Genomic DNA, 25,420 nt, shown 5'->3' with positions numbered 1-25,420 from the left:
GGGAAGGCGACTGGGCCGGACCGGACCGTGGCGGGTGGGGTGGGCGGTGCCCGGCGGGCGCTATGGCGCTGCCGGTGCTGTCGAGCTCGGGGATGAAGTTCCGGCGGGTCCTGGCGCACTTCCCTCAGGAGCTCAGCCTGGCCTTCGCCTACGGGTCCGGAGTCTTCCGGCAGGCGGGGGCCTCGGCCGGGCAGGGTGAGGTGAGCGCGGCGACCGCCCCCCGCCCGGCTCCTCGGGCAGGCGGAGGGTCAGCCCTGGGCCTGGTGCGGTTACCGGCGTGGGGGCGGCGCGGAGCGTTTCCCGGAGCCGCCTCTGGCCCTGTGCTCGTGGCTTGTGCACGAAAAAGGACGAAATTCCTCTCCCTACACCCCTCACCAAACAGCGAGTTACCGGGCAGGTGTCCCGGCCAGTGCTGAGGGAGAGCGCGGGGGGCCCGGGTGGCCCGGGCGGATCCCGGCGGTGGTTCGGTACCAGCCCATTCCCCCCCGTCCTCTTGTCACCCTCAGAGCTTGATACCGATGGCTTCAAAACGGGGCTCAGCCTGGCCGAGCCGCTCTGCTCCGGGTGAGGGGAAATCAGCAAAATACGCTGCCACGCTGCGGTGGTTGGTGCTCCCTCATCCTTTAGGGGTAAAGCTGCTTGAAATGGTGGCTTCTGTGTTTTGCGGGGTCTGTTGAGGTGTTCGACTTTTTCCCGTTGTCAGTGGGCAGCGTTGCTCTTACGGCCTGCCTGTGGAACACTGCCCACAGCTATATCCGCAGATCTGTCTCATTTTCCTGTCTGAAAAGAGGACAGTGAGGATTCCAGAGCTCTGCCCGCATCTTATCCTCACAAAAAAAAAAAAAAAAAGAGTGGGAAGACACTCTGGTGCTGTCAGTAGTTTTTAGTACAACCTGATTGATAAGGTGCAGCCCAGAATTAGTAAACCACAGAGAGAATAAATTAGAAGCAGTGTCACTCCCAATAGTTTGTTGTAGGTGTGAATTGTTATCTTCCAGCTCGGCTGTGTGTGGGCTGATTCCCTCAGAAGAGCAGGGAAGTCTTCCCAGTTTGGGTTATCCTGTTGACTGGTGAACACAGTAGAAGTGTCACGTCTTGCCACCAGCTCTGTGCTGACTTTATCTTCCCATATCTCTCAATTCATGGCCCTGCATGCTAGCAGAAGTCCTGTTCTGTAGCAGTTTAAGTTGTTATGCACAGCTGTGAATTAGGATGCTGGGGATCTCCTCACATGCTGCCCCATTTGGAGGGGCTGAGAGTTGGTCTGGACCAGGACTGCAGAATTTTGGACCATCTCTGCTAGGTGACTTCATCAGAACTTTTAAACTGTATCTGACATTAATGCTTGTGTTTAGGTTTTATTTTATATACTTGTGAAAAATGATGAGTTTGATACTATGTATGTGTTAGATTAATAAGATTAACATCACTTGCTTCCTGACATGTAACCCCCCTTTACTTTTCTCCTTGCCCACAGGACAATATGCTGGACTTTGTGTTTGCTGTTGATGATTCTGTGACCTGGCATATGATGAACTTGTTAAAGAACAGGAGCCATTATTCGTTCCTCAAAGTTTTGGGGCCAAAACACATAAGTAGTGTGCAGAGCTATGGAGCAGGGATTTACTACAATACTTTAGTGCCATGTAATGGTAGGGTAAGTACAAGCATTTTGAGTAAATTAAGTCAAATGTTTGTGTTTGAAGGATTGAAATGATTAGCTTAAAGCCATTTTCTGTGCAGGAAGCAAATCCTCTAGATGTAACTGTGGTGTATTCAATATTTATGTCTCAAGCTGATTCATAAACAGCATGTTAGTTAAAAAGCAAACAGAGCAGCTGCTCTTGCTCTCTTAAAGTGTGAGCAATGTTTGGAATTTACAATTAAAGTGCTTCAGCAGCCAGATTTATATTCCTTATTTCTTGCTGTCTGCCTGTTTTGATGGTTGTAAAGTGTGTCATGGAGGGAAACAGTTGAGCATTTAGTAATAGGGAAGTGGATTATTGCTGTTTTACATAAAATGCAAATATTTAGCATAGTTAAATTTTTGTTGTTTAATGGCTACCATCCTGACCTGTGGAGCTTGGGTATAATTAATAATTCCAGGTAAATCCTACCCCTGCACCAATAATGCTTTATTTTATAAGAAGTACAAATAGGAGTCCAGGGAAGGAGACACTCCAGCTGTCTGTCTTGGTGGTGATTCTGAATTTTATTTTCAGGTCCAGTGGTCTTTGCTATAAAATTCTGTTCTTTATGCCCTGCTCTCATGTTGTGCTGACTCTGTCATGTAACAAGCTGTGGTCCTGTTGTTACCCAGAAATTTTGGAGCTGTCTGTCTTGCTGTGGTGGTAGTCTTTGGAAACTCAGCAAGTGTGAGTTGGCAACAGACTGATGAAAGTTCATCTTTTTTCCAGTTATATAAAATGAATTACAAACCCACAATTTGTTATTGACATAAAAGAGCAACAGAAACAGCTTCCTGATACATACCCCACCCCCAGTAATGGTACATATACACATCTAGGAGTGGGTTTTTTTATTTTAGATCTCTGACAGGCTATTTCTTGAGTGTTTTCAGTATCATTAAGGATCCTGTGGACTATTCCAACTACTGCAGTGTTTGGTGGGTACAAAACTGCTTGAGAATCTTTTTACAGGCAGTTTTATTTTAATGTTCAGATCTGTTAAGTGTTGATGTCTGTCTAGACGAGGTTTCTTTGGCATTTAAAGTCTTGCATTTAAAGTCTTGCTTTAGTGATTGATCCCAGTGTGACTTAAGTGTAACTTGAATTCTAGAAAGGTCCCCATTTTTCCCCCCCCCCCAGAATTTTGTATGTAAACAGGTATTTTATTTTTCTTTACCTCCTGTGTTCATTAAAACCTTTATTGGAGGTACGTGTTTCTTAGTGTTCATGACAAGTTGTAGGAAGTATTCATAGAATCATAGAATAGGCTGGGTTGGAAGGGACCTCAGAGATCATCGAGTCCAACCCTTGAACAACTACTGCCACAGTCACCAGCCCATGGCACTGAGTGCCATATCGAGTCGCTTTTTAAATGTCTCCAGGGACGAAGAGTCCACCACCTCCCCAGGCAGCCCCTTCCAATGTCTGATCACCCTTTCCGTGAAAAAATTCTTTCTAATATCCAATCTGAACTTCCCCCGGCACAATTTAAGACCATGCCCTCTTGTCTTGCTGAGAGTTGCCTGGGAAAAGAGACCAACCCCCCCCTGGCTCCAACCTCCTTTCAGGGAGTTGTAGAGAGCAATGAGGTCTCCCCTGAGCCTCCTCTTCTCCAGGCTGAACAGCCCCAGCTCCCTCAGCCTCTCCTCATAGGATCTGTGTTCGAGTCCCTTCACCAGCCTGGTTGCCCTCCTTTGGACCTGTTCCAGGACCTCAATATCCTTCTTGAACTGAGGGGCCCAGAACTGGACACAGTACTCAAGGTGTGGCCTCACCAGGGCTGAGTACAGGGGCAGAATCACCTCCTTGGACCTGCTGGTGACGCTGTTTCTGATACATGCCAGGATGCCATTGGCCTTCTTGGCCACCTGGCCACTTGGGCCACCTGGGCACACTGCTGGCTCATGTTCAGCTTCCTGTCAATCCAGACTCCCAGGTCCCTCTCTGTCTGGCTGATCTCCAACCACTCTGTGCCCAGCCTGGAGCTCCCCATGGGGTTGTTGTGGCCAAAGTGCAGGACCCGGCACTTGGCCTTGTTGAACCTCATCCCCTTGGGATCAGCCCATCTCTCCAGTCTGTCCAGGTCCCTCTGCAGAATCCTCCTGCCTTCCAGCTGATCAACACTTCTCCCCAGCTTGGTGTCATCAGCAAACTTGCTGGTGATGGACTCAATCCCCTCATCCAAGTCATCAATGAAGATATTGAACAGAACTGGGCCCAACACTGATCCCTGGGGGACACCACGGCTGCCAACTGGAAGCAGCCCCATTCAGTACCACTCTCTGGGCCCGGCCCTCGAGCCAATATTAGCAAGTTTCATATAGTGAAAATGGTGCAGGTACATTGTCTTTCAAAAGGCTTTGTTTTCCTTTTTTTTCCAGATGATAAAATATGGGGTAATAAGCACTGATACCCTGATTGATGATTTACTTCACTGGAAAACCCTCTACGTCGCTGGACGCCTCCAGAAACCGGTAACTCTTTGTCTGCTCACTCACCTGTCTTCAGATGCAGGAAACTACAGGGCTGGAAAATTATCAGTTGCAGATTTCACTGTTAAGGATCTGTGTGTCTGTACTGAGCAAATAACCTGCCCTGCTTTAGGGGTCCAGTCCTAGAGGGGAAGTCTCTCAGAAAGGAGGTGAAATGTAGTCCTTGCTGGTATTCTGTGTTGTGGGGGAAAAGCTAAGGGTAAATATATTAATCACTGTATTCTGCTTGTGGTAAATCTTGTATAACTGGGCTACACTAACTCAATGTCCCCTTAATAAATGTAATGTTTACGTTTTACAACAAATTACAGGAGTCACCAAAATTTAGTGCAGTTAAATAATGGAAATCTTACAAGATGAAAGCTCCCTTACTGTGCAGTTCATTGTATTGGTAGAGTGTCTGTAGCTGTGTGTTAGGCATGTTGGGTTTTCTCTGGGTTTGTGTCATAAATACATGGTCTTTTCTCTCCCATGGGTGCGTGATTCAGTGGGCTTTCAGCAGATGGCAGCACTGCGAAGTTAAAATTTCTGAAGAGGGGTGGGGAAAGGAGAACAGAGCTTGATTTTGCTTTTAACTAAAAATTTGAAGTTAAAGTTTGGATAGATTGGCTGAGCACTATTGACTTTTCTCCAGAGATAGAACAGCTGCTATCTTTATAAAGAATGAAACTTAATACATTGGGAAAAATAACTGAAGGAAGAATTCTGAACTTCATTTCAGGAATGATTACTGAATATTTATTTTACGTGTAACTCCGTTTGCTGCTTCTTTGACTTATTTTAGGATTTTAGGACAGCACACATATATTTTGGTGATGTTTAACGAGACTGCATGCTTGGACCAGAAGGCAGAATTTGGTACTTCAGTTGCTAACAAGACACTGGAGATGTTGCATGTGTGTTTAATAGATAAAATAAATCAGTCCAGATTATTTTCCTAAAGCCCATAGGAATTTGCATTGAGTAAAGACTGCAGGACTTCAACTAGAATTGAACTGGAAGATTACTTGGAGAATGTTTAAGCCACCTCTTACTGATCTGTAGAATCTGTAAAATCACTAACATAGGATTTTTAATGCTGTACTGTACTGACCAAAAACGACCAAATAATTTATTTAGATCTGTTGTGGGGGTTTCAAACTACTGCTGGATCTCTTCATAACTGATCTGAGGTTTATATGTTTTAAAGTGGTTGTGATAGAAAGCTTTTTTTTTGTCCTTATAAAAAATGTACAATAAGCTTCTTTTGGAGGGGACACGGTTAGTTGGGTTTTACTGTGATCTCTTACATTCCAGTTGCCATTTGTGCTAGGTCTGGACCCAGTTGGCTGAAGCCAGATTAATATTGTTTAACAGTTTGTTTGGGAATTTTCTCCTCCATGTAGAGGAGGAAGAGCTCAGTGCCTTTCTGGCATTCCATTACAAAGCTGTCACTCTGAGTGAAAGCTATCCAAGCTATTCTAGCACATGAGCTAAAACATTTGCTCTGGCTTGAAAATCTTGGCTTAATATTCACTGGAGGTTTTGTTCCTGTTATGAACTGGTTGCTTCGACCAAGTAATCTTTCCAGAATGTTTGGCAGAATAGATGGAGTTTGGAATTGCCACTTAAAAATGCTAACTTTTCTTCCCAGGCTTCTTTCTTTGTGTTAAAAGTTTATTGGCTTTTCATCCTACATGAAATTTATAATGCTGATTAGCTGAATTCCCATTAAACTGCATTGAGAAATTGAATAAACTAACTTGTAATTTCTTCATAACAGACAGGTTTCCTGGGGAAAAAAAAAAAAAAAAAAGGTGCTGCTGTTCCTTAGAAGTAAAATAAATAAGCATAACTGACACATAATTTGCTTTCAGAGCAAGATTTTAGAAAGCATCTGAAGTGTTACTGAGATTTTGTTAAAAATAGAGTCTAAGTGATAGCTTCAGTCCAAACAGCTGAATTTACTGCTGGCCTAGAGAAACTATTAAGAAAAGGAAGTGTTTAATAAATTGAAGGGTATGAGTAGTGTATAGAAGTGTATCTTTTACTTTTTAGAAAGGTCTTGTGAGATTCGGGGTTTTTTTATATTACAGAAATTCCCATGAAGGAGTGGCAGAGGATGGTTCTTCACAGAATTTATTTACAGAATTTTTCTGTTGTTCAAATCTATTAAAAAATTATTTTGGAAAGAGAATGGAAAAATCTTATGCTGACATTTAGCAGTGTGTGAATGTGGCTAAACAGCAAACTGGAATAGTGCTTTTGATACCTTTCTTTCTCTTACATTTAATTCTCATACATTTCTTACCTTTCTCATTTCATTTCTTACATTTCTCATACATTTCTTACCTTTCATTCTCTTACAACATTTTCTTTGTGTATTTCCTTTGTCCATTAAGTATCTCTGCATTTTCTTGTGTATGAATTCCCCAGCAGGGAACATTCTGGGGTGACTGAGGGTTATGCTTATTTATGACATTTAACATACCCTTCATTTAAAATACTGAATAATTTTGTACTCAACTGTGTTTTTAGTTTAATGAATTCTCTGTATCCTGTAAAGCCAGAATAAATTGGCTTCTTACTTCCCTCTTATGGAATCTGGTACAGGGAATAGTTCTGATTTGTGAGTTCTCTGAGCCTTCCTTAGCTCTGGTCTTTCAGCTTTACCCCAACAATTAACATTCACTGTTGTCATACCTGGATGATAACTTTTGCACTCTGTCTTCCTGCAAGACTTGTAGATACCTGAACTGTTGAAAAATTGTTCATAAACAGTCTCCCTACTGCAGTGTTTCATGCATTTAAGTTTTTAAGCCTATCTTATTAATTTCCCTTTGAAAAAATTCTGGTTTTTGTTAGGGAGTATTTTTACTAAAGCAAGTCTGGTCTTCCATGAGGAAGAGTAGCATCTCTGCTTAGTTTCATGTTTTAAAAGGCTGTAACTGTGGTGTTAGAAAAACCTGTCCATAACCTGCTGTTATTTCCAGGGCTAGCCTAAGATCTAAGCAGTTTGTGTAACATCTTGGGGTGTCTTTCCTTAGGGTTCCCCAGTAGCAGCAAGGTATGAAGCTACATAAAAGTTACTTAGTCAATGAGATTTTGTGTAGCAAGAGGACAAGAGGTGATGGTTTCAAAATTGAAGAGGGGAGATTTAGGTCAGACATTAAGAAGAAATTCTTTCTTGTGAGGGTGGTGAGATTCTGGAACAGGTTGCCCATGGAAGTTGTGGTTGTCCCCTCTGCAGAAGTGCTCAGAGCCAGGTTGGATGGGGCTTGGAGCAGCCTGGGCTGGTGGGAGGTGTCCCTGCCCTTGGCAGGGGGTTGGAATGGATGAGCTTTAAGGTCCTTTCCCACCCAAACTACTCCATAGTTCTATGAAATATTAGTTTATTTCTATAGCCAGCTTGTCCTGTGTATTGGATCTTGCTTGAGCAAGACTCTGTGCATTCAGTAAACTTCTGTGGTTTTCAAGGAAATAAAATTTACTCTGGGCTTCCTGGCAGATGAATATATTGTGCTTTGTACCATTGTCTTTAGTTTGACTACTAGAAAATACAAAGTAAGTCACAGGAGAAGCTTGGAGGAATTCTGAAACATTCACTTGCACAGTAAACTCTTTAAACAAGAAAAGCAAAGAAGAGAACACCTTTCAAAAGCCACTTCCAGACTATTGTATATATATTGTATATATTTGATGTTAGGCAAACCCATGCTTTATTGCACAGTGATTGGAACAAGCAGCCTGTGTACTGTTGCATTCACCACCATATCAAAATGTTGTTTTAGTTTTAACCTTCTTAAAGATTTCACCATAATTTGAAATTATGTTCTGAATAGCCATAACATTGCTTTGTCAATAACCTCTCTATATGAAGAATTTTATGTAGCAGTTGTCTGTTTCTCTTGCTTTCTTTACTGTATATGCGTTATGTGTTTTGGTTTGGTTTTGTATTTTTTCTTTCCTAGAGGAAAATATTTACTTGAAAGGATACCTTACCTTTCAGGTTATATTTGAGAGCAGAATTTGAAGTAATACTGCAGCTCATTTGTGTGTGACCAGGCTTTTGAGGAGAAAAATCAAATAGGATACACTTGTGTGTAACTGCCATGAGTTTGTGTTTTAAGGTATTCTAAGAGTAAACAACAATTAAGAAGCTGCCCTTGTAAGGAAGACAGCATTGCTGAACCAGAACACTTGAAAATGGAACAGCAGGCAGGTATTCTTGGGAGAGTTGTTTCTGGAAGAGCACAGCCATCTTGCAAATCAGGCTGACTTCATCTGCCTCCTGTTCTATAACAATCTGTTTCTGTATTCAGTTCTTAATGATCTGCTTTTTTTTTTTAATTCAAGTATATTTCCACATCCTAAGTGGCTGGATTCTGTAGCTGGCCTTGAAGAGTTTGAATGTTTCCTAAAAATTAGCTTGATATGATAGTCCTCTGAAAAAAAAGAAAGACTGGAGATGAACAGGAAAACTTCCCTCTTTGGCTGCTATCCCATTGTCTTTCACTGTGACAGAGCTCCTTTTTTATTTGTTGTTTAATTGCATGAGGTATTTCTACTAATGCATTCATTTTTACTGTTTTTATTAATCCTGAATTCATGAAAGGTGATTATCAGGTGAATATCTCTTCTGAGATCAGATAATGGTTGTTTACAGCAATTCCAAATGTGTTTGTAAAAACAACCTTTTGTAGCAGGCTATGAAGTCTTAAGCAAGATGTTCCTCTCCCCCACTGTGTAAACAAAAGGGCACAATCCAGACTTTATCATAACATTAGGATCTAATCTTAAATAACCATGTTCTTTTCATATGGGATTAAATAACATTTCCAGCTCCATCTCCAGCAGCACTTTTCCTGAAGTCTTGCTTTTAATGACTCTGCTTTTCCAGGTGAAGATACTGACCCAGAATGAGAACAGCAAGCTGCAGGCTGCTCTGGTGAGCAATCTCAAGTGTGCTGTCACAGCAGCCTTCCTCATGCTGCCAGAAAGTTTCTCTGAGGAAGACCTCTACCTGCAGATTGCAGGACTCTCCTACTCTGGTTAGTACATGGGGTCTGAAGATGCTCTGAGGAGCAAAGCTGGAGTTGGAGGGGAAGGTCTAATGCATAAAAATTTGTTCCTTTGCTTTGGGCCATGCTGTTTGTTGTGTGCTCCAGTAACAATGTTTTAATTCTGTGTTACATAGCAGCTTGGAAAGACTAATTGTGATATTCATAGAGAGGAGGTGCACAGGAAAATCTTAGACCTGCTTGATTTATGGACAGCTAAGTAGGGGTGATTTAGGATGGTGAAATAATGTTTGGGGGTTTTTTTGAGTTTTAGGGGTTGTATTTTGGGCTTAATGGTTAACAGTCATAGAAAAAAAATATGTTTGCTCTCTGTAATTTTGATTTTAGTCTGTTGATTAATTTGATAGTCTGAGCCATGCTTTGTTATCTCTTCTTTCTGAATGTGCTGTATTTAAGGTTTTTATTTAGTTAATCTAAAGGTCTAGACTATGTTCATGCATTTGACACTTATCTCCTGGTTGCTATTTGGTGACCTTTTGTCATAAGAGAATTTCCTGTTTTCTCTAGCTTTGAAATAGGTATGAATTGGTATGGAAAAAAATTAGGAAATTACTCCAAATGACTCTTCAGTGCAAGATTTCATTGTTGCAGTTGAATTCAGCATTGCTTTTTAAATGTTGATACCCTTAATGAAATTGCTTTGCACAAGTTTAGGTGAAGTTGTGCTTCATGCAACACTTTCTTTGCTCACACAGAAACACAAGTTTGGGTGGTGGTTTTTGTTGATTTTTTTTTTTTTTTTTTTTTTAATATGAGGTTTGTAAGCTGCAGCTTGGCTCTGCTGATGAGTGTTACTGTTCTTAACACATTACTTCCCTGCTAAGTTTGGGTTGCAACTTGTTCAGCTTTTCCTTAGCAGTTTTTCTGATGATCAGTTTGAAAGTGGTAGGAAAGCAGCTGCTGACAGTGGGTTGGTTAAGGGGTGTTTGCTAACCAGGGGTGTTTGCAACAGGGATGCAAACCCTCCAAAACCTGGTGATGAATGTCACAAAGTTCCTGCTGAGTGCTACTGACCAAGATACTATTTTACACATACTTTGAAACACTGCAATTAACAAAAACCATGGGAGATCAGTTACCACGCTGTAAGATGTTGAAATTAGCTCTGCTGTTTGAACAAAGCTACAGCAAGAAGACTCCCAGTGGGGAATTTTCAAGAAAGAGGCTGTCAGTCACTTTTTTGTGGGTATTTTATTTTGCTGCTGTTTTGTTAAGTCTTAAACTTTTCAGAGGATATACTAGTGGGCAAAATTGATTTTGTGTTACTCTAATCAGTTTCCTTGGAGACTGCTGAAAAGATCTGCTTGTGTTTTTATTTGGGAAGTGTTCATCCTTTTAATGTTCTGTGCTTTTTTGGTAGAGCAGGGAGTCAGTACCATTTATGTACTTGTTTTTTTTGGTTTGGCATGAATTGAACTCAACAAAGTAGTGCTAGCAAGTTGCTACCTTGCAACAACATTTACCTCCTGAAAGTGGGAAAATTAATTGATTCATGATTTTGTTTATTGATATGGACATCTAACTCCTGGCTGGTAACCCTGGAAGCTACCAGGGTAGGACCTAATAGAGGTAGATGAATGCTCTGTGGTAGACTGACTGTCCTTTCACTTACTCACTTTGAAATTTTTTAGTCATGTATCATAAAAGAGGGTGTTTAGGTAATAACAGTGGTGTTAAAAGAAGTTGCTTTCTGGAGATCTCACCATGACTGCCATTAGCTGTACTTGATGTGCAAAGTGGAAATTACTTTCTTCCAATATTGGAAAATTGAAGGTTATTTGCTTCTGGATAAAAATTATTGGGGCTGGTTAGTGATCTGCTGAAACTGATGTATGGTGTCACTGCCACTTGCAAGGATGAGCTTGAGAGCTGCAGGTTTTTTGTTGGCCAAGTGAAAATGTGGACACATAGCTTGATGAAATTACATCATACCAGAGGCCACAGAACAATTCTGTATCTTATTTTCTGTGCTTGAAGGTGTTTGAATAGCATTTTTTGGCTCTCAGGTGGTTAACCTTATTGTAGATTATACAGGCATTGGTAGAATTGAAGAATAAAGTTTTAGATGACAGTTTTGTATGATGTTAGTTTCTGTTATACTCTCTTTTGAGATTCTTTTTTTTCCTAATGAATTAACTGGTTTTTCTTTTCTTGACTAGGTGACTTCAGAATGATAATAGGAGAAGACAGATCAAAAGTGCAGAACATAGTGAAACCTAATGTTCCCCATTTTCAGAAGCTGTACAGCAACATACTACAGGACTGCCCTCAAGTGGTATATAAACACCATCTGGGGAGGATGGAGGCAAGTGTTCCTCAAAAGAGTTTTTAAGCAAGGAAGTGGAAGGGCTTTATCACACTGACAGAAGGCAAGAATCATGCCATACACTGAGGGGAGCAGTTGTAGTCACTGTTGCATTGTTCTTTACTTAGTTCTGCAACCAGAAGACTTGCCTGAAATACCAGCCTCTGCATATGTAGGAGCTACTGTTCATTTTTTCTGAGGATGGGCACAGAACTAGAGCCCTTAGCAAGGGAACAAGAGAAGATAATTTAAAAATGTGTGTGCTAATGACTGCCATATGGAAACAACATTCTAGGAAGTGATGAATAAACATATGGTTTATGTTAAAAAGATCAGACCACAATTTAGAGGTGCAACTCTCTGCAGTCAAATACTGCATCTCACAAAAAAAACCAAACCCTAGACTTCTACTTACGAAGATCAGTTAACTAAACCCAAGTGAAATTCTGGCATTATCTTTAAATATTCTATCTAAATTTTTTCTTACTATTTAGGAAACAAGTATCCAAAATGGCCAGTATCTTGAATTCCATCTTTGTGCCATAAGGTGTTCCAGTGCAGTTAGCAGAGAGATGCCATCCATGGCTGGGGCCCCTAGAGCAGTTTTTCCTTGTGCTGCAGGAGTTCACACACAGTCTGTGAATATTCAAGTGTGATATACATTTCAACATGAGCTTAAAAATAGTATGGATTGTCTCATGGCCTTGGGTAGCTCTTTATCCTCAAGCCACCTTGGCAATTATCTCATTAATGCCTTCTTTTCTGATGTGTTGTTAGAAACCAGAGTACAGATCTAAGCAAGCTGCAGTACAGTGAGCAATTTTCCTGCAGGGTTTTGGAGTGCAGCGTGGGTGAATCTGTATTGTACTGCAGCTGTCTTCTTCTCTTGTTTTCAGTGTGCTTTTGAGCAGTCTAGTGGAAGCTGTATTTAAATTGATTTTGAGAAGAATCAGTAATGCTTTCTCCAAGAAGGTGGCTAGAGAGGATAATACTCCCTGCTGTGTTACCTTGAAGCAAATACTGGTAGCATACTACAAATATGTTGTTGGATAATTAATCTGTACTTAACTCCATAATGGTGATCAAGGTTGTTGATTCAATGCCATCACTTTGCTGCTGATTTGAAGCAAAGTGCTCTCATACTTTATTTCTCTCTCAGAACAGTGTTCTGGCTCTTGGCATTTACTCTCCAGACTGAAGAGGATAACTTCTATTGGTAGTGCAGTATAACCCAGACCAGAAACCCCTTCTCCAAGTGTATGTCTGCAGAATTACAGAGAAAATTCTTCTTAAAAAGATCTCTCAGAAACAATTGAAGGCAGACACTAGTTCTTACAGCTCTGGTTCAGGCATGGATTCCTCCCAAAGAATGTTCAGAGCCTGCTCATTGTCGGCTCCCTCTGTAGTCAGTGGGTGATTCATCTGGATATCATTTTCTCCCCATTGACTAAAGGGAGTGGATAGGGCAACTAGACTCCTGTCTGATGTCTCCATGGGCTCTTTAAAAAGTTGTGTGGGAGGAACTGAGCTCTTCATATTTTCCTCCAGTTTTGGAGAAATCTGCTCCATTAGGCATTTTTCAAGTATGTGTGCTTACATTTTGTGTCAATGTGTACAGGCCTGTGCATTGCTATCATTGTATTCCAAAAAGGGTCACTGAATTTCTGATTTAGATTGGAAAATGTGGAATGAACGTTTCCTTCAAATTATACAAACCAGATGTGGCTTGAGTTTAAAGCAGAGAAACTGTTTTTCAAGCTAACTTGAAATGTGTGTCTATAGTTTGATTATGTTCAGGCAGCAGAAACTGAGCTAAGTGGTCTTTTGGGAACTTTCTTTTTTTCATTATAGTGTTCTTTTGTTTCCAAAGGAAATTGGAGAGAGCAGAAATTCTGCAGTTTCCATGGAAAGATGCTTGCAGAGGCAGCAAGATTGTGTGTATACATTAGTCTTCCCTTGGATAAAAATTAACATCTTTGTACTGACTTATTCTTCAGGTTTAAAACTGAGATTCTGCATTGGATCATTAGAATTGGCAAAGACTTGTGGAGTGAAATGGATTGTATTCTCTGAGGTGTTTATCAGAGGTCAGAGAGAGCTGAAAGACTCTTTTGTCTTCTTTGAAAAGAGAACATTATTAACACTGAATGTTTTTCCTGTCTTAATTATTGTAACATTCAGATTGATAAAAGCCCAGAAGGTCAATTTGCCCAACTAATGGCTTTGCCAAGGACTCTGCAACAGAAGATAACTTCTCTGGTAGATCCTCCTGGAAAAAACAGGGATGTGGAAGAAATTTTAATGCAAGTTGCCCATGACCCTGACTGTGGATTTGTGGTGCATCAAGGTAGGCAGAGATCAGTGTAATCTGTAAAACATAATAGATATATGGACTTGCTGAATGTGTCCTTCAAGTTCAGAAGGGTGATTTAGAGAGAAGGAAGTTGGAAACAAGAAGTTAGCCTTGAGATGCATTCCCAAAAGCATGGGTTTGGCTTTGTTTGATTGCAGCCAGGTTCTCTGACATACTAGCAAGTGCCATTCCTACAGAGAAAGGCATGTTTTGGTTTGGTTTCTGAAAATAATAACCCTTAGGAACTAATTTGACCTGCTTAGATCATCTAACTCTGTTTGGGGTGCTTGAACCTTCAAGATTTCATTGGCTGGCATAACTTCATCTAAATACTAAATTATATAATCCCATCATAAGTTGCAATGCTAAGTTATTTTTCTAAATTTCTGACATTACTTTTCCCATTTTTCATAGCTAGTCCAGATCCTTGAGCTCTGGCAGAGAACTCAGGCTTTGAGGAAAAAGGCTGAGGTATTTCTCATTGTCACAGATACCTTCTCTGAGGCAAGATGATGTTGTTATGAGCCATTTAAAGCTTTTTGCAGATGTCAGTGCTTTATTACCCTACAGAAAAATAAAGATGTGTAGCACTTGAGGAATTTTTTTACACCTTTGAGGAATTTTTTACACCTTTGAAGAACCAGCTACCTCTCTTAGTTCCAGGTGGCAAATTTTGCAAGCTCCTTGAACACAGCAGGAACTCCTTAGATGCCTGAGAGTCACTAGACACTGGCCAGCTCTTGAGGGAGCTCAGATGCTGATTTCTCCTTGGGGCATTAAAAATCCTGAGAGTTGCTGCTCTCCATTGACAAAATGGAGATTTTGTCTTGCACCTGGACATTGAGGTGTCCACCTTTTTTCATGTCATTTTGTGGCAGCTTCTGTGGTGCTGTGGCTGGCTGCAGCAGGCTTGTGGTAAGAGCTGAATCTGGAAGCAGGAGCTGGAGTGGTTGTGAGCTCCATATAGGTCTAAAGCAGCAGTTCAGCATCAAAATGTCACTTTTGGTCTTCTCAACACAAGCAGTTTATACTCTTAGGACAACAAATCAAAACCCCTTTCTCACCTGTGTGGCCACAAGATTTTCCTAATTCAAGAATCAGTGTAAAGGACAGGACAAGCTATTGGGTAATCCTGCAAGACAAAGCTGATTACTCAGTTGTATTGTCCCTGGGTATTTGACTACACATGATTTGTACCCTCCCCTTCCTCTGCCCCTCCCCTCTCAAATGATTTTCCAATAGAATATTATATCCTTCTGACTTAGTCATGGCTTTCCTAGAGCTTTTTTCTTTGCTATAGAAATAGCTTTGAAACAAAGATGTAAAAATCATAATTGAAATTATACTCTACATTCTGGCTAATGCAGAAGAATGACTTTCAGTTTAGAAGACTTACTCTGTGTTTTCTACATTTTTAAGTATTTAGTAATGCACTGTAATTTTGTTCTGCACATATCAGTATGCTTTTTTTATACATATGTATTAGAACAGATAAAAGTACTTTTCAAAAAGGTTTTAATGTTTTATTTACTACTCTGCTAATACCTAAGAACTACCAGACAATGAGAACTGTGCAAAGCACTGTGTCCAGAGGATGGTAATTTGGAAAAGCCAGACAGACACTGTACAAGATGGGCATCTCTACTTGTTCAGAGAAGTGTGAAATCCCCATTTCATATTGAAGTGTAAAACAGTATAATTTGTTCTGCTCTAGAAAGTTAACACTCCAGCACATAAATGAAACAACTTTGAATCCTTTGTGACTAATCATTTTAGCAGAGAAATAATGGGATCACTAAATAAATTAATTTAATAAATTCCTACTGGTTCTTATCTGCCTTGATATTGATTTGGGTTTTTAAAATGTTACAAGTAAAAGAATTTAAAATAGCTCAGAGAATATTTTCAATCAGTATGACACAGCAGAGCAGAAACTTTCTCAGCTTAAGTGTGTGTTTTGTTTTCAGGCTGGCCTGATTGTATTACTGGAAAAATATTTAACTTCTTTGTGTAGGTTGGAGGATAAAAAAATGCCCACAAAAGTAAGATGGGTAACATCTGTGTTGCTTTTCTATCTGCAGGCATTTCGGGAATTGTGAGGTCTTCCAGTATAGTGCAGAGTGCTAAAACTATACTAACAGCTGGTAAGAATGTGTGTGATTTCTATCAACATAAGCTTTCTGATTTCACAATGTAGAAATTGTAAGGCCCCAAGAGTGTCTTGTAACAAGATTTTGGGAAATAAACTTTTTTGGTGCCTAATTGAAAGTCCTCGGAAAAGAAAAGTAGTGTTTAAAGCAGAAGCTTTTATGTAACAGTTGAAAAATTGTAAAAATGCCCAAAAGGCATTGGAATCTATAGGATTCTTAAATAAACAAAATGCCTCAACAACCCAAAAGTAGCCAAAAAACAACTTCTGACTTTATATGTGGGCCAGATATTGTGCACTAATGTGCATTGGTTCTGCTCCTGTCATCTTAAGAGATGAAAAAAATTAACTTTAGAATTCACTCTGGCTTTTCTACACGTGAGCAGATCCCTAAATGAGCAGTACATAGTGCTGGTGTGTTAGGTAGACTGTAAGGCTATTCCATCTGATAATTAGAGGAGGGGATGAGTTTTGAGGGAAGGGAGCTAGGGAGGATCTGATGTTTTTGTCAGGCAAAGAACAGTATTACCAAATCAGTGTGAGAGAAGGTGCAGAAGGTAAAAAGCAGGACATGAGAAAATTTAGGGATGCATTTCAGCTGCCAGTCTTCCTAACTGCATGGAAGTTAGTTACATAGCTGGAGCTTCATCCAGTTTTCTGAGTTCTGAAATGAATTCAATATTAAGGTGACCAGATTTTTACATTTTAAAAAGATGAAAGCACTGCAGCTTGATTTAAAAGAAAGACTCCAGACCTGAATCTTTATTTCCTTATGACTCTGAGGAGCTTCCTGCAAAATGAAAAATCCTTGCTGTTTGCATGAGGTTGCTCAAATAGTTTTCTGCACTCCTTCATGCCCATTTCTACTTCTTCCACAACAGCAATTATATACAAAAGATGCCATTACTGGTCTTAAAAGCAGCTGTATTGTTTCCTACTGAGCAGTCCTTAGCCAGACTTGTACAGCTGCTGTTCCCTTCCCATTTAGCATTAAAGCTGGTGGCTCCAAGTTATACTTCCTGCCTCCTTGTAAAGAAACACAAGTTGCAGTGTTTGGGACCATTAGTGGTCTGCTGAGTAAAATAAACATGAACAGTTGTACATTTTATATGCTTCTGTTAATTGTCTAGCTCTTTTAACTGGAAGAAGCCTGACAAAACTATTGCCTAATCTGGTTTAGTAGTTGGAAGAGACTAAGGACATAATTCCATAAGAAAAAAGCAGAAAAAGTTTTAGGAGTTAGACATATTGCAGGTGTTAGTTTCTAATATAAGGTTTCCAGTTAAATAGGTGCTATTTTTCTTCCAGGGTTTGTTGTTTGTCTGCTAGTGGGGGAGACTTCTTGAATTGTAACATGGCTCTTATAGAGATACCAACTTGTAACCTGTTTGTTTCTAAATATCTGGATAATAGATTTTGTAGAGCAAAATAATGGGAGGGATCAAAGACAGAATTATTATGTTGAATTCAGTGCTTGTGAAAAGTCAGTGGCCTGACCTGTGGTTGTCTGTAACTAAAAAAGGCATGAATAAAAAGAGTTAAGCTTTGTCAGATTATTTATGCTCCCCTTCTGTCTGTCCTGATGGACAGAAAATCATAGAATCATCAAAGAAAAATCATAGAGTCATAGAAAAAAAAAAAAAATCTCTGGAGGCTGTTAACTCCTTTTGTGTGCCAGGCAGTAAATCTTACAGTGTTTTCAGCTTATAGTGTTACTAGAAATTTTGGGAGGTCCTAATGCATCTATTAATGTAATTTTTACTATGTCTTCTGCTTTGTGTACCTGAAACTAGGTATTTGTGAAATGCTTTTTCTTTCCTTTGTCTTTAACTGCTTTTTGGTGTATAAATATACTCACACACATATATAGGATTTCCTTTTTTCCCCACTAAACCAACCTCTGAATTTTCTCCTAACCAGCCAGTTACATAGAGTAACACTTACATCCAAACCCATGAATTACTAGTGATTTCAGTATTGAAAATGCATTTTTTCTGTTTGATTCAGGTAAAGCAATTGTGATCCTTTGCCTCAAAACCAAGCCAAAGTTGAGCAAGGAGGCTTGGGAGAATTTACATTTTTTTTTTTTACTTCTAGCTTGATTTAGTTTGTTTTATTTTAACCATATTTATGCACTTCCACCAGACTCTGGCCAAAACCATTACTAATAGAATCCAGGATTGATCTTTTGGGGTTACTCACAGGTTATGTGTTGAGGGAAATGAGTTAGATTTGGAAAAGGGTTGTTTCTGGCACTTTGTAACCTCTGAATGTTGTTTAATGCCTGCAAAGGCTGCTGTAGAGCCAACCTTCTGGTCACTGCTGGTCAGGCCACCCTGGCTGGGGAAGGGGAGTCCTGCTGGGTCTGTTGCTGCTGCACAGAAACTGGGTGTTAAACCATACCAGAGCACCTCCAGTTTCACTCACTGAAGGTGGAAAGAGGCATAGAAATAGTATTTTTTGTAATAAACCCTGCCTTGTAATGCACAGAATTACACAGAATGCATGGAATTAATTTAAGAAATTAAATTTAACTGTCTAGTGGTGTCTGACCTCAGTATTTTTCAGATGTGATGTTTGTGTGAGTTTCCCTGGAATTTAGGAGCATTTCCATAGGGTTAGGAGTGAGTTAGTAGAAGCCTTTTGCCTGTTACTTTTCAAATATCCCTCTCCAAACATCAGCGATTGAATTTAGATTAAATCAATCTTCCAGTGAAGGTTTTCTCCCAGTCAGGGCTTCCTCATTTAAAGAATCGGTCACTAGAGGGAGGCATTAATGCTGCTCCCTGGCTGTGCCATTCCTCGGGGCTGTTCCCAGCTCCTCGTCCTAGAGGTGCATTGCACAGAGGCAAATAAATCTCTGTGGCTCTGCACTCAAACTATTTGCTTGACTCATGCAAGGAATGCGTATTACAGAAGAGTGTTGAGCTTTAAATTTAATCCCTAAGGATGCTGTATTTCTTTCTTCAATCTTTAGCCAAATCTTGTCTCATGTTCTCTTCCCCTAAGACATATTTTCACACTTCACAGTAGAAACTTTAGGAAAAGTGTTATGGCTCTGTCCTCCTGCACTGCTTATATTAAGAGAATTATGAGATTCATGCAGTCAGTGACTAGTCAATAATCTCTGACAAGTACTTTTATCCTGGGTCTGCTTGCAAAAGAATTAATTTTCATTGCATGGCCATCATTCTTTTTGAAGTATAATGGAGGGCACAAAATTATTTCCTTAGATGATTGTTTCATCTTACCAGCAACAACAACAGTGAAAGGCCCACTCTGCTCTGTAGTGAGGGACTCCAACATACAGCATGTTTCTAAATTAAATATTAAATCAGGAATAGTCATTGCTGAGATGGCATGCTGTGTATTAACATTGCTGGCAAGGAGCACAGGCAAAATGAGGAATTTCAACCCATTTAACAGAACTTTTTTCATCTTTCTCTGCCAGTGTGGTTTTAAAGTCGAGCCCAAGCTCTATGTTTTTGTTTGTTGTTAAATGCCCTATTTAGTTTTTGAAAATGTGCCTGGGTATTTCTTGAGTCTGTGGTGAGATTGCCTCTCTGTTTCCCATTAGAGATGGCACCATTGTGTGATTTATTTTCCCACATAGCTAGTCTGCTTGGTCTTTGGGAACTGACTGAAGATCTTATAGTTAGGTCTTCTGAAGAAGATGCTGATAGTTCTTTAGATTTTTTCTTTATGTTTTACTAGAGGAATCCTGCAAGTCTTTAAAATGTCTTATAAATAAAATATTATTAATAAAATCACCAGTGGAAGCAGTTGTTCAGGATACTTTAAGGTAGCCCAAGATGCTTGTAGCTGCTCTGAATAACTTTTTTCTTGGAATTGAGATATTACTGTAGTATGTCTTCAAGGAAGATTTTCTAAGAATAAGGAACAGCTTTAGATGTAAAATGTTTTGGAGATTTGTGATAACTGCTGTCTTCAGCAGCAGCTTGAGCAGGTTACAGCATACATACCACTGTACCTCACAGTAAATATGTTCAAAATGTGCACATGTCTGTGCCTGCCAGACTAACAATATATAACTGTTTGCCTGTATGTCACAGCTCTTCAGCAGTATATGCATTAGTTTTCTAATTTCTTAGAAATGAAGAATACTGTGGCCAGACAAATCTCCTGGGAAGCTCTGGGGGACTTACACTGTAGCCAAATTACTATCTTACAACACTAACACTTCCAAAAAAACCTAACGTGGATCTTTAAGTAAAACCAGATACAACTTATGTTTACACTGAAATTCTGTGGTCTCGGTTCCATGTGCATTCAGTCTTTGTTCTGCATCATATAGTGGAAAAAATCTGAAGAGGAGGTGGAACCACCAAGCCAGGGGTTTGTAGCTAAAGGAGAAAGACATTTTCATGTGGTCCAACTGCTGGAGATTCTGAGACTGAGCCTTAATTACAACCATTAACTTTTACTACAGATGTGACTCATCACCCTGAGGGCTGCTTTAAGAAACCAGCTGTATGTGTAAACCTGTATTTTGCTTTGTAGCATAATGTGCTAGGGCAGAACTGTAAGCAGCTTATTACATAAGGCTCTCGTGGGTGGAGTTGAGCTGAGTACTCCCTGCAGGGGGAAAATATGAAGGAGAAAAATCTCTTTATGTTGAGCTGCTGCAAGAGGCAGGGGAAGTTGGCAAGCTGATAGAACAAGTTGATTTGCAGGCTGCAGTGCAGTTTATGACAGTCCTGCAGGATAGGGTCAGCTCTGTTACTGTTAATTTGCCACATTCAACACTTCCAGAAGGAAACTGACTTCACTGGAATGGCAGAACAGCATCAACTTCAGGGGCTGTGGGGCTGTGTCCTGGAAGCATAGTACCTCAGAGCCATACAGCTTTAACTTTGGAGGTTGGAACTACTTACTTCATTCATATGCTCAGCCTGAGCTCAGTGTCCTGCAGCTGGAATTCTTACACTGTGCAATTTTAATGCAAATATTTGAGGCACTTCAGAGTTTACATGATTACTTACTTGTTACTTGAGATACTGCAAAGAAAAGCCCATCATGACTTCATTAGGGGGCTTGCTTTTAGTGAAATCCTATTAAATATAGAAAAGTTTGAGCTTGCATGTAGGTTGCACATGGTTTTGTGAGTTGAAAATATATGTCTGGATGATTCCTCACAAAAGGTAAGGTTGAGTCTATTTAAATTGCAATTAGAGACACAAGAAATGCAAAACTGACTTTATACAGCACTTTTATTTCAACTGGCTTTTACTCTCCATAACACTCCTTGAGAAACAGAGGATGTGCTTTTCCTTGTCACAGCATATTCAGACTGTCTGTGATTCTAGAATGCTAATACTAAATTAATCTTTCACTTGAAGGCTTTTATTTTCTTTGAATAATTTCTGAGGTCTTTTCAAAATCAAATATTATCATACCCTTTTTTTTTTTTTTTTTTTTTTTTTTTTCCCCCCCCTGGAAATGTCCATTGCAGAAAGTGGCTAAACCTGAGGCTAAGTTGCTCGTTTGTTCCAGAAGATTTTTCCTTGTCTTCTGGTGTGTCATACTCTGCAACTTTTGGCTAAGTTGCTACATTTAGTCAGTCTTGTCAGGTAGACAGTGTGCTGTTAAGTAAACATCAGAGTAAGAGTACACTAAGTGTGAGATACCATATTTCTTAATCTGTGTCTGTAAGGGTCAAAGCTGCCTGTGCAGCATTTAAAAGCTTGCCTTTTTAGAGGTTGTAAGGCTGTGATTGGACTGTGTTGTAATCTGAAAAGTCACTCTGTGTTTTATTTTAGTTTTATATTTTTGTTTTGGGGTGTTTTTTTTAATAATAATAACAATAAAAAAAGCCTGGAAGGAGGAAAAATAAGCAGATCAACTGACTAGGATCTCCGAACCTTGCTGAAATGCCAGGACTAACAATATTGTGTTTTTTTAAGTTTCCAAATGCTAGATGATGAAACCCAGCAAAAGGCTGTGTCTCTTTTCACTCTGGGTCTGTAAGTGAAGGCTCAGCTTTGGTAGAACTTCAGAAAGTGTTTAAGAGAACACTTTACAAATTGTCTGAGTCATACTCAGTCCCTTTGTTTCTAAAAAACTCTTAAAAGCTTGGAGGCAATGACTGCTGCAGAATCCTTCTGTATCTTTGACATTGAGAAATATCTTTATGAACACTGAGCAGGGCCTGGTGAAGGGGTGTGGTTATTTACTGGAGTTTGTGGTACTGCTGCAGAATGGTGCTGGAGTATGGCAGCTATTCTGGCTTCATGGGAGGTTTATTGTAAGCAAGGAACAGGCAGATTACTCTGTGGAACATTGATCCAGACAACATCCCAGTGTGAGGATATTCATCCTGTGGTGTCCATGGTTTGTGCTTCTGCCAAATCATGGCTGTTTGTCATCATCTCATTATTTTTGCTCCTTTCAGTTTACCTGGGTATATGCTTTATGAATCTGGTTTGCTGTACCCTTCATCATTTCAGTATTATCTTTTTTTTTACCTAAGGACACAGATGTAATTTCATTGTGCAAGTTGAGTATTTTTATTCTCTTGCAAGTGCACTCTCAATTATGAAATTACTCCTATTAGTTAGGATGAGGCAATAATAAAATATTCAAGGAGGCTGTAATGTACTTCACAACTTGTTGAAACCAGAACAGATTTCCACTTCAACAGCCAGCAGCACATTTCCTATTAAAAAAAAAAAAAATCATTCTCCATTTTCAGTTTGAATTCACAAGGCTTTGCATAAGCACTGCTCTGGGTTTGTTTGTCCTGGAAAGCTGTTGGTGCTGTGCAGGGTTTGAGTCCCTTAAATCAGGGTGGTTATCAGAGCAGTGGCTTCTCAGTTTTAACTGAGCAACCAAGGCAACCAAGTGTCTGATGCCAAGCATCAGGCAAGGCTGACTGAAACCTGATTTGCAGAAGAAACTGGTGAAGTAGGATTGGAAGGTACAAAGCTTGTTGTCTGCCAGTCATGCAGAGTCAGCTCATCTTGCTTGAGCAGACTGCTCTTTTCTCCTGGTTCACCCCTCTCTCCTTGCCTTTATCCCTTTAGCAAAATTTGGCTGCACAGCTTTGGGCATCTAATCTACAGAATCTAGTGGTGGGCTCCTGTCTCAAGAGCCAAGGTGCTTTGACAACTAGATCCTTCTCCCAGACATGGCCAGCTAATTATCCTGCATGCCCTACAACCTGGATTTATCTGATGTGTCTTGCTCAAGTGTCCTGCTGCAGAACTCAGGCTGCCAGGTTGCTGGTGGCCATTACCAGCCTGGAGGAAAATCCTACTCAACCTGGACATGCTGCCTCACAGCAGCTCAGAAAGGGCTTGAAAAGCATCATATATTGGCTTGGTGAGAGTCTGCAGCAGAGAGACACAGATGGTTTTGTAAATCAGAAGTTTCCCTCAGTTTCAGTTAAGACTTTTGTCATGATCTCTACATTTATTGGACCTTATAAGCAACATTATTAGTCTGTCAGAATGAACCCATTATGTCTTGCATACTTTGATACCATTGCAATTATTTTAAATGTCATTATTTACTGTGTTATGAATATTAAGGTTATTTGAATGTCTGCCTGATGGACTAGATGGTCATTATTCCAGGGAAATACTGTACTTACTGTAGTAAGAAACTAATATTTAAGTTAGCCTTCCTAAATGTTGATAACTTATGGAGTTTCTCTTTTTTTTTTTTTTTAGGGGCAAAAAAATCTGTAACTTACAGTATGAAGAAATTATATAAAATGACAAAAGGATGGTTAAGGAAAACATCTTGAGTCTTGACATACTGTGTATGGGTAAATAAATGGTACTTTTTCTCTAAATATTTTGCAGATGTTGCTTTGTCTACTTGAGAAGATTAAAGTATATTTAAGAAGTCTGTTCTAATAATTTATATGCCCGATTTTACTACTAAAAAAGGAACTTTGTTAGCAGGGGAAGGTTTGATGGTAAATAGGACAAAGGAATTATACTCTGTAAATACTGAAATTAATTTTCCTGTATACTATAACTTAGATTTTCAGAAACCCTGCATAAAGAGGATTGATTGTATATATGAATTAAAAAACCAAAGCCACTCATTTTCTATGTATTGCTGGCTTGATTTTCCAATATACCCTCAGAGGTCTGTCCCACCAGAGGCTTTTCCAAAGTATTCCCTCTCCCAATTACAGTTCTCTCAGGGACTTGTGGAACTGGAGTGCATTGAGCTTTAAGTAGATACAAATCTGCCCTCTTGAAATATTATATTATTTCTGTGCTTACAAGTTCATCCTCAGAATTCTCCTGAGGTTGCTTGCTGGGTGTTTCTGCAGGGCAGACTTTGTGGAAAGGAATTTTGTGACATTCTGACTCCAAAAGCTGTGACACTGACTCTCAGTGTGGGAAGGAGTGTTTGAAATGAGCACTTTTGTCAGGAATCAGGTCCTTTTGTAACAATTTTATGTTTCCTTCCTGAGACTGAGGTGGCAGTTGCTCAGCTGATGGTTGAACATTGTCAGAAGTGTCAAAACTGGAAAGGCTGTCATGAACCTTCAGGACCTACTCTGCAGATTTATGAAATGTATGCTGTTGGGCAAAAGATTTTAAGTGCTTTAAAGCTGAGGATTTTACCAACAAAAGTACCTATTGTTTCATTCTTTGATTATTGTTTTTTTCCTGTCAACAAAGATAAAGCTTGTTCTCCCTTGCTTAATTAAATTAGGTAAACTAAAGAAAATTGGACTTTTACACAACATGTTACACTAATCATGCCATTAAAGAATGGACATTTCTGGCAATATTCACATGTGAAACACTAGATTTGGAGCATCTGTTGTAAATAGAATACTTTTTGCACCAAGTCAGGTGGGTTTGCTGATTTTGGATATTTTTCTTAATAGAAATAAATAGAACATTCTATTTGTGAGAGTGTCAATGATAAAAATAATTTAAGGGTGAGAAATGGAAATAAAATGTTTTTTTCCTGATTATCTTGGGTTTTTTTTTCCTTGTGTATTATGTGATAAGTAGGGCCATCTCTCAAGCCACATTTGATTTAGTGATGTTGTTTTAAAAATTATTGGAATGGAATTGGCTGGTAATTGTTTCCAGAGAGCAGTTCAAAGCATAAATTTAAGAAAGAAGACAGAAAATATATTATTGTATGTAATATGACTCATTCAGGCTTACTTTAATCACAGGGGAACTTTAAAATATTGATGATTTCAATATTTATTTTCTTTTCTTGGAAAATATTATTACTGTGAATTAGTAACTTTTTAAGGTCATGGGCAGATTTGCATTATCTGTTGATGACAGGTCTAGAATTTGTAAGACAAATTTTTTAGGGGCACTCTGATGTGTCCCCTTCCTGATATTAGGAGGCTGACTGTCCTTTT

General features: G+C 39.6%; 1 protein-coding gene and 1 long non-coding RNA gene across 4 annotated transcripts; both read left to right on the top strand.

Moving 5' to 3' along the window:
• Positions 1-25,009, top strand: TAMM41 (TAM41 mitochondrial translocator assembly and maintenance homolog). 3 transcript variants are annotated; one of them, XM_071755414.1, is made up of 8 exons: positions 2-200; positions 1,478-1,657; positions 4,070-4,162; positions 9,060-9,210; positions 11,400-11,545; positions 13,727-13,892; positions 15,980-16,042; positions 23,091-23,369. In XM_071755414.1, exons 1-8 carry the CDS (start codon positions 63-65, stop codon positions 23,120-23,122), a joined length of 969 nt encoding a protein of 322 aa, XP_071611515.1. In that variant the 5' UTR covers positions 2-62; the 3' UTR covers positions 23,123-23,369. The 3 variants fall into 3 exon arrangements, with proteins under 3 accessions (XP_071611517.1, XP_071611515.1, XP_071611514.1); XM_071755413.1 differs by lacking the exon at positions 23,091-23,369 and adding an exon at positions 23,739-25,009 and having other exon boundaries at positions 3-200; XM_071755416.1 differs by lacking the exons at positions 15,980-16,042; positions 23,091-23,369 and adding an exon at positions 23,739-25,009 and having other exon boundaries at positions 1-200.
• Positions 16,686-19,826, top strand: LOC139801770 (uncharacterized). Its single transcript, XR_011728305.1, has 2 exons — positions 16,686-17,534; positions 18,590-19,826. It is a non-coding gene; the product is annotated as an uncharacterized lncRNA (long non-coding RNA).
• Positions 25,010-25,420: the final 411 nt, after the last annotated feature.

This window comes from Heliangelus exortis, chromosome 12 (assembly GCF_036169615.1).
Source record: "Heliangelus exortis chromosome 12, bHelExo1.hap1, whole genome shotgun sequence".
Taxonomy (NCBI): domain Eukaryota; kingdom Metazoa; phylum Chordata; class Aves; order Apodiformes; family Trochilidae; genus Heliangelus; species Heliangelus exortis.
The sequence above is the reverse complement of the archived record's forward strand: the minus strand, read 5'-3'. Positions and strand labels throughout refer to the sequence as shown.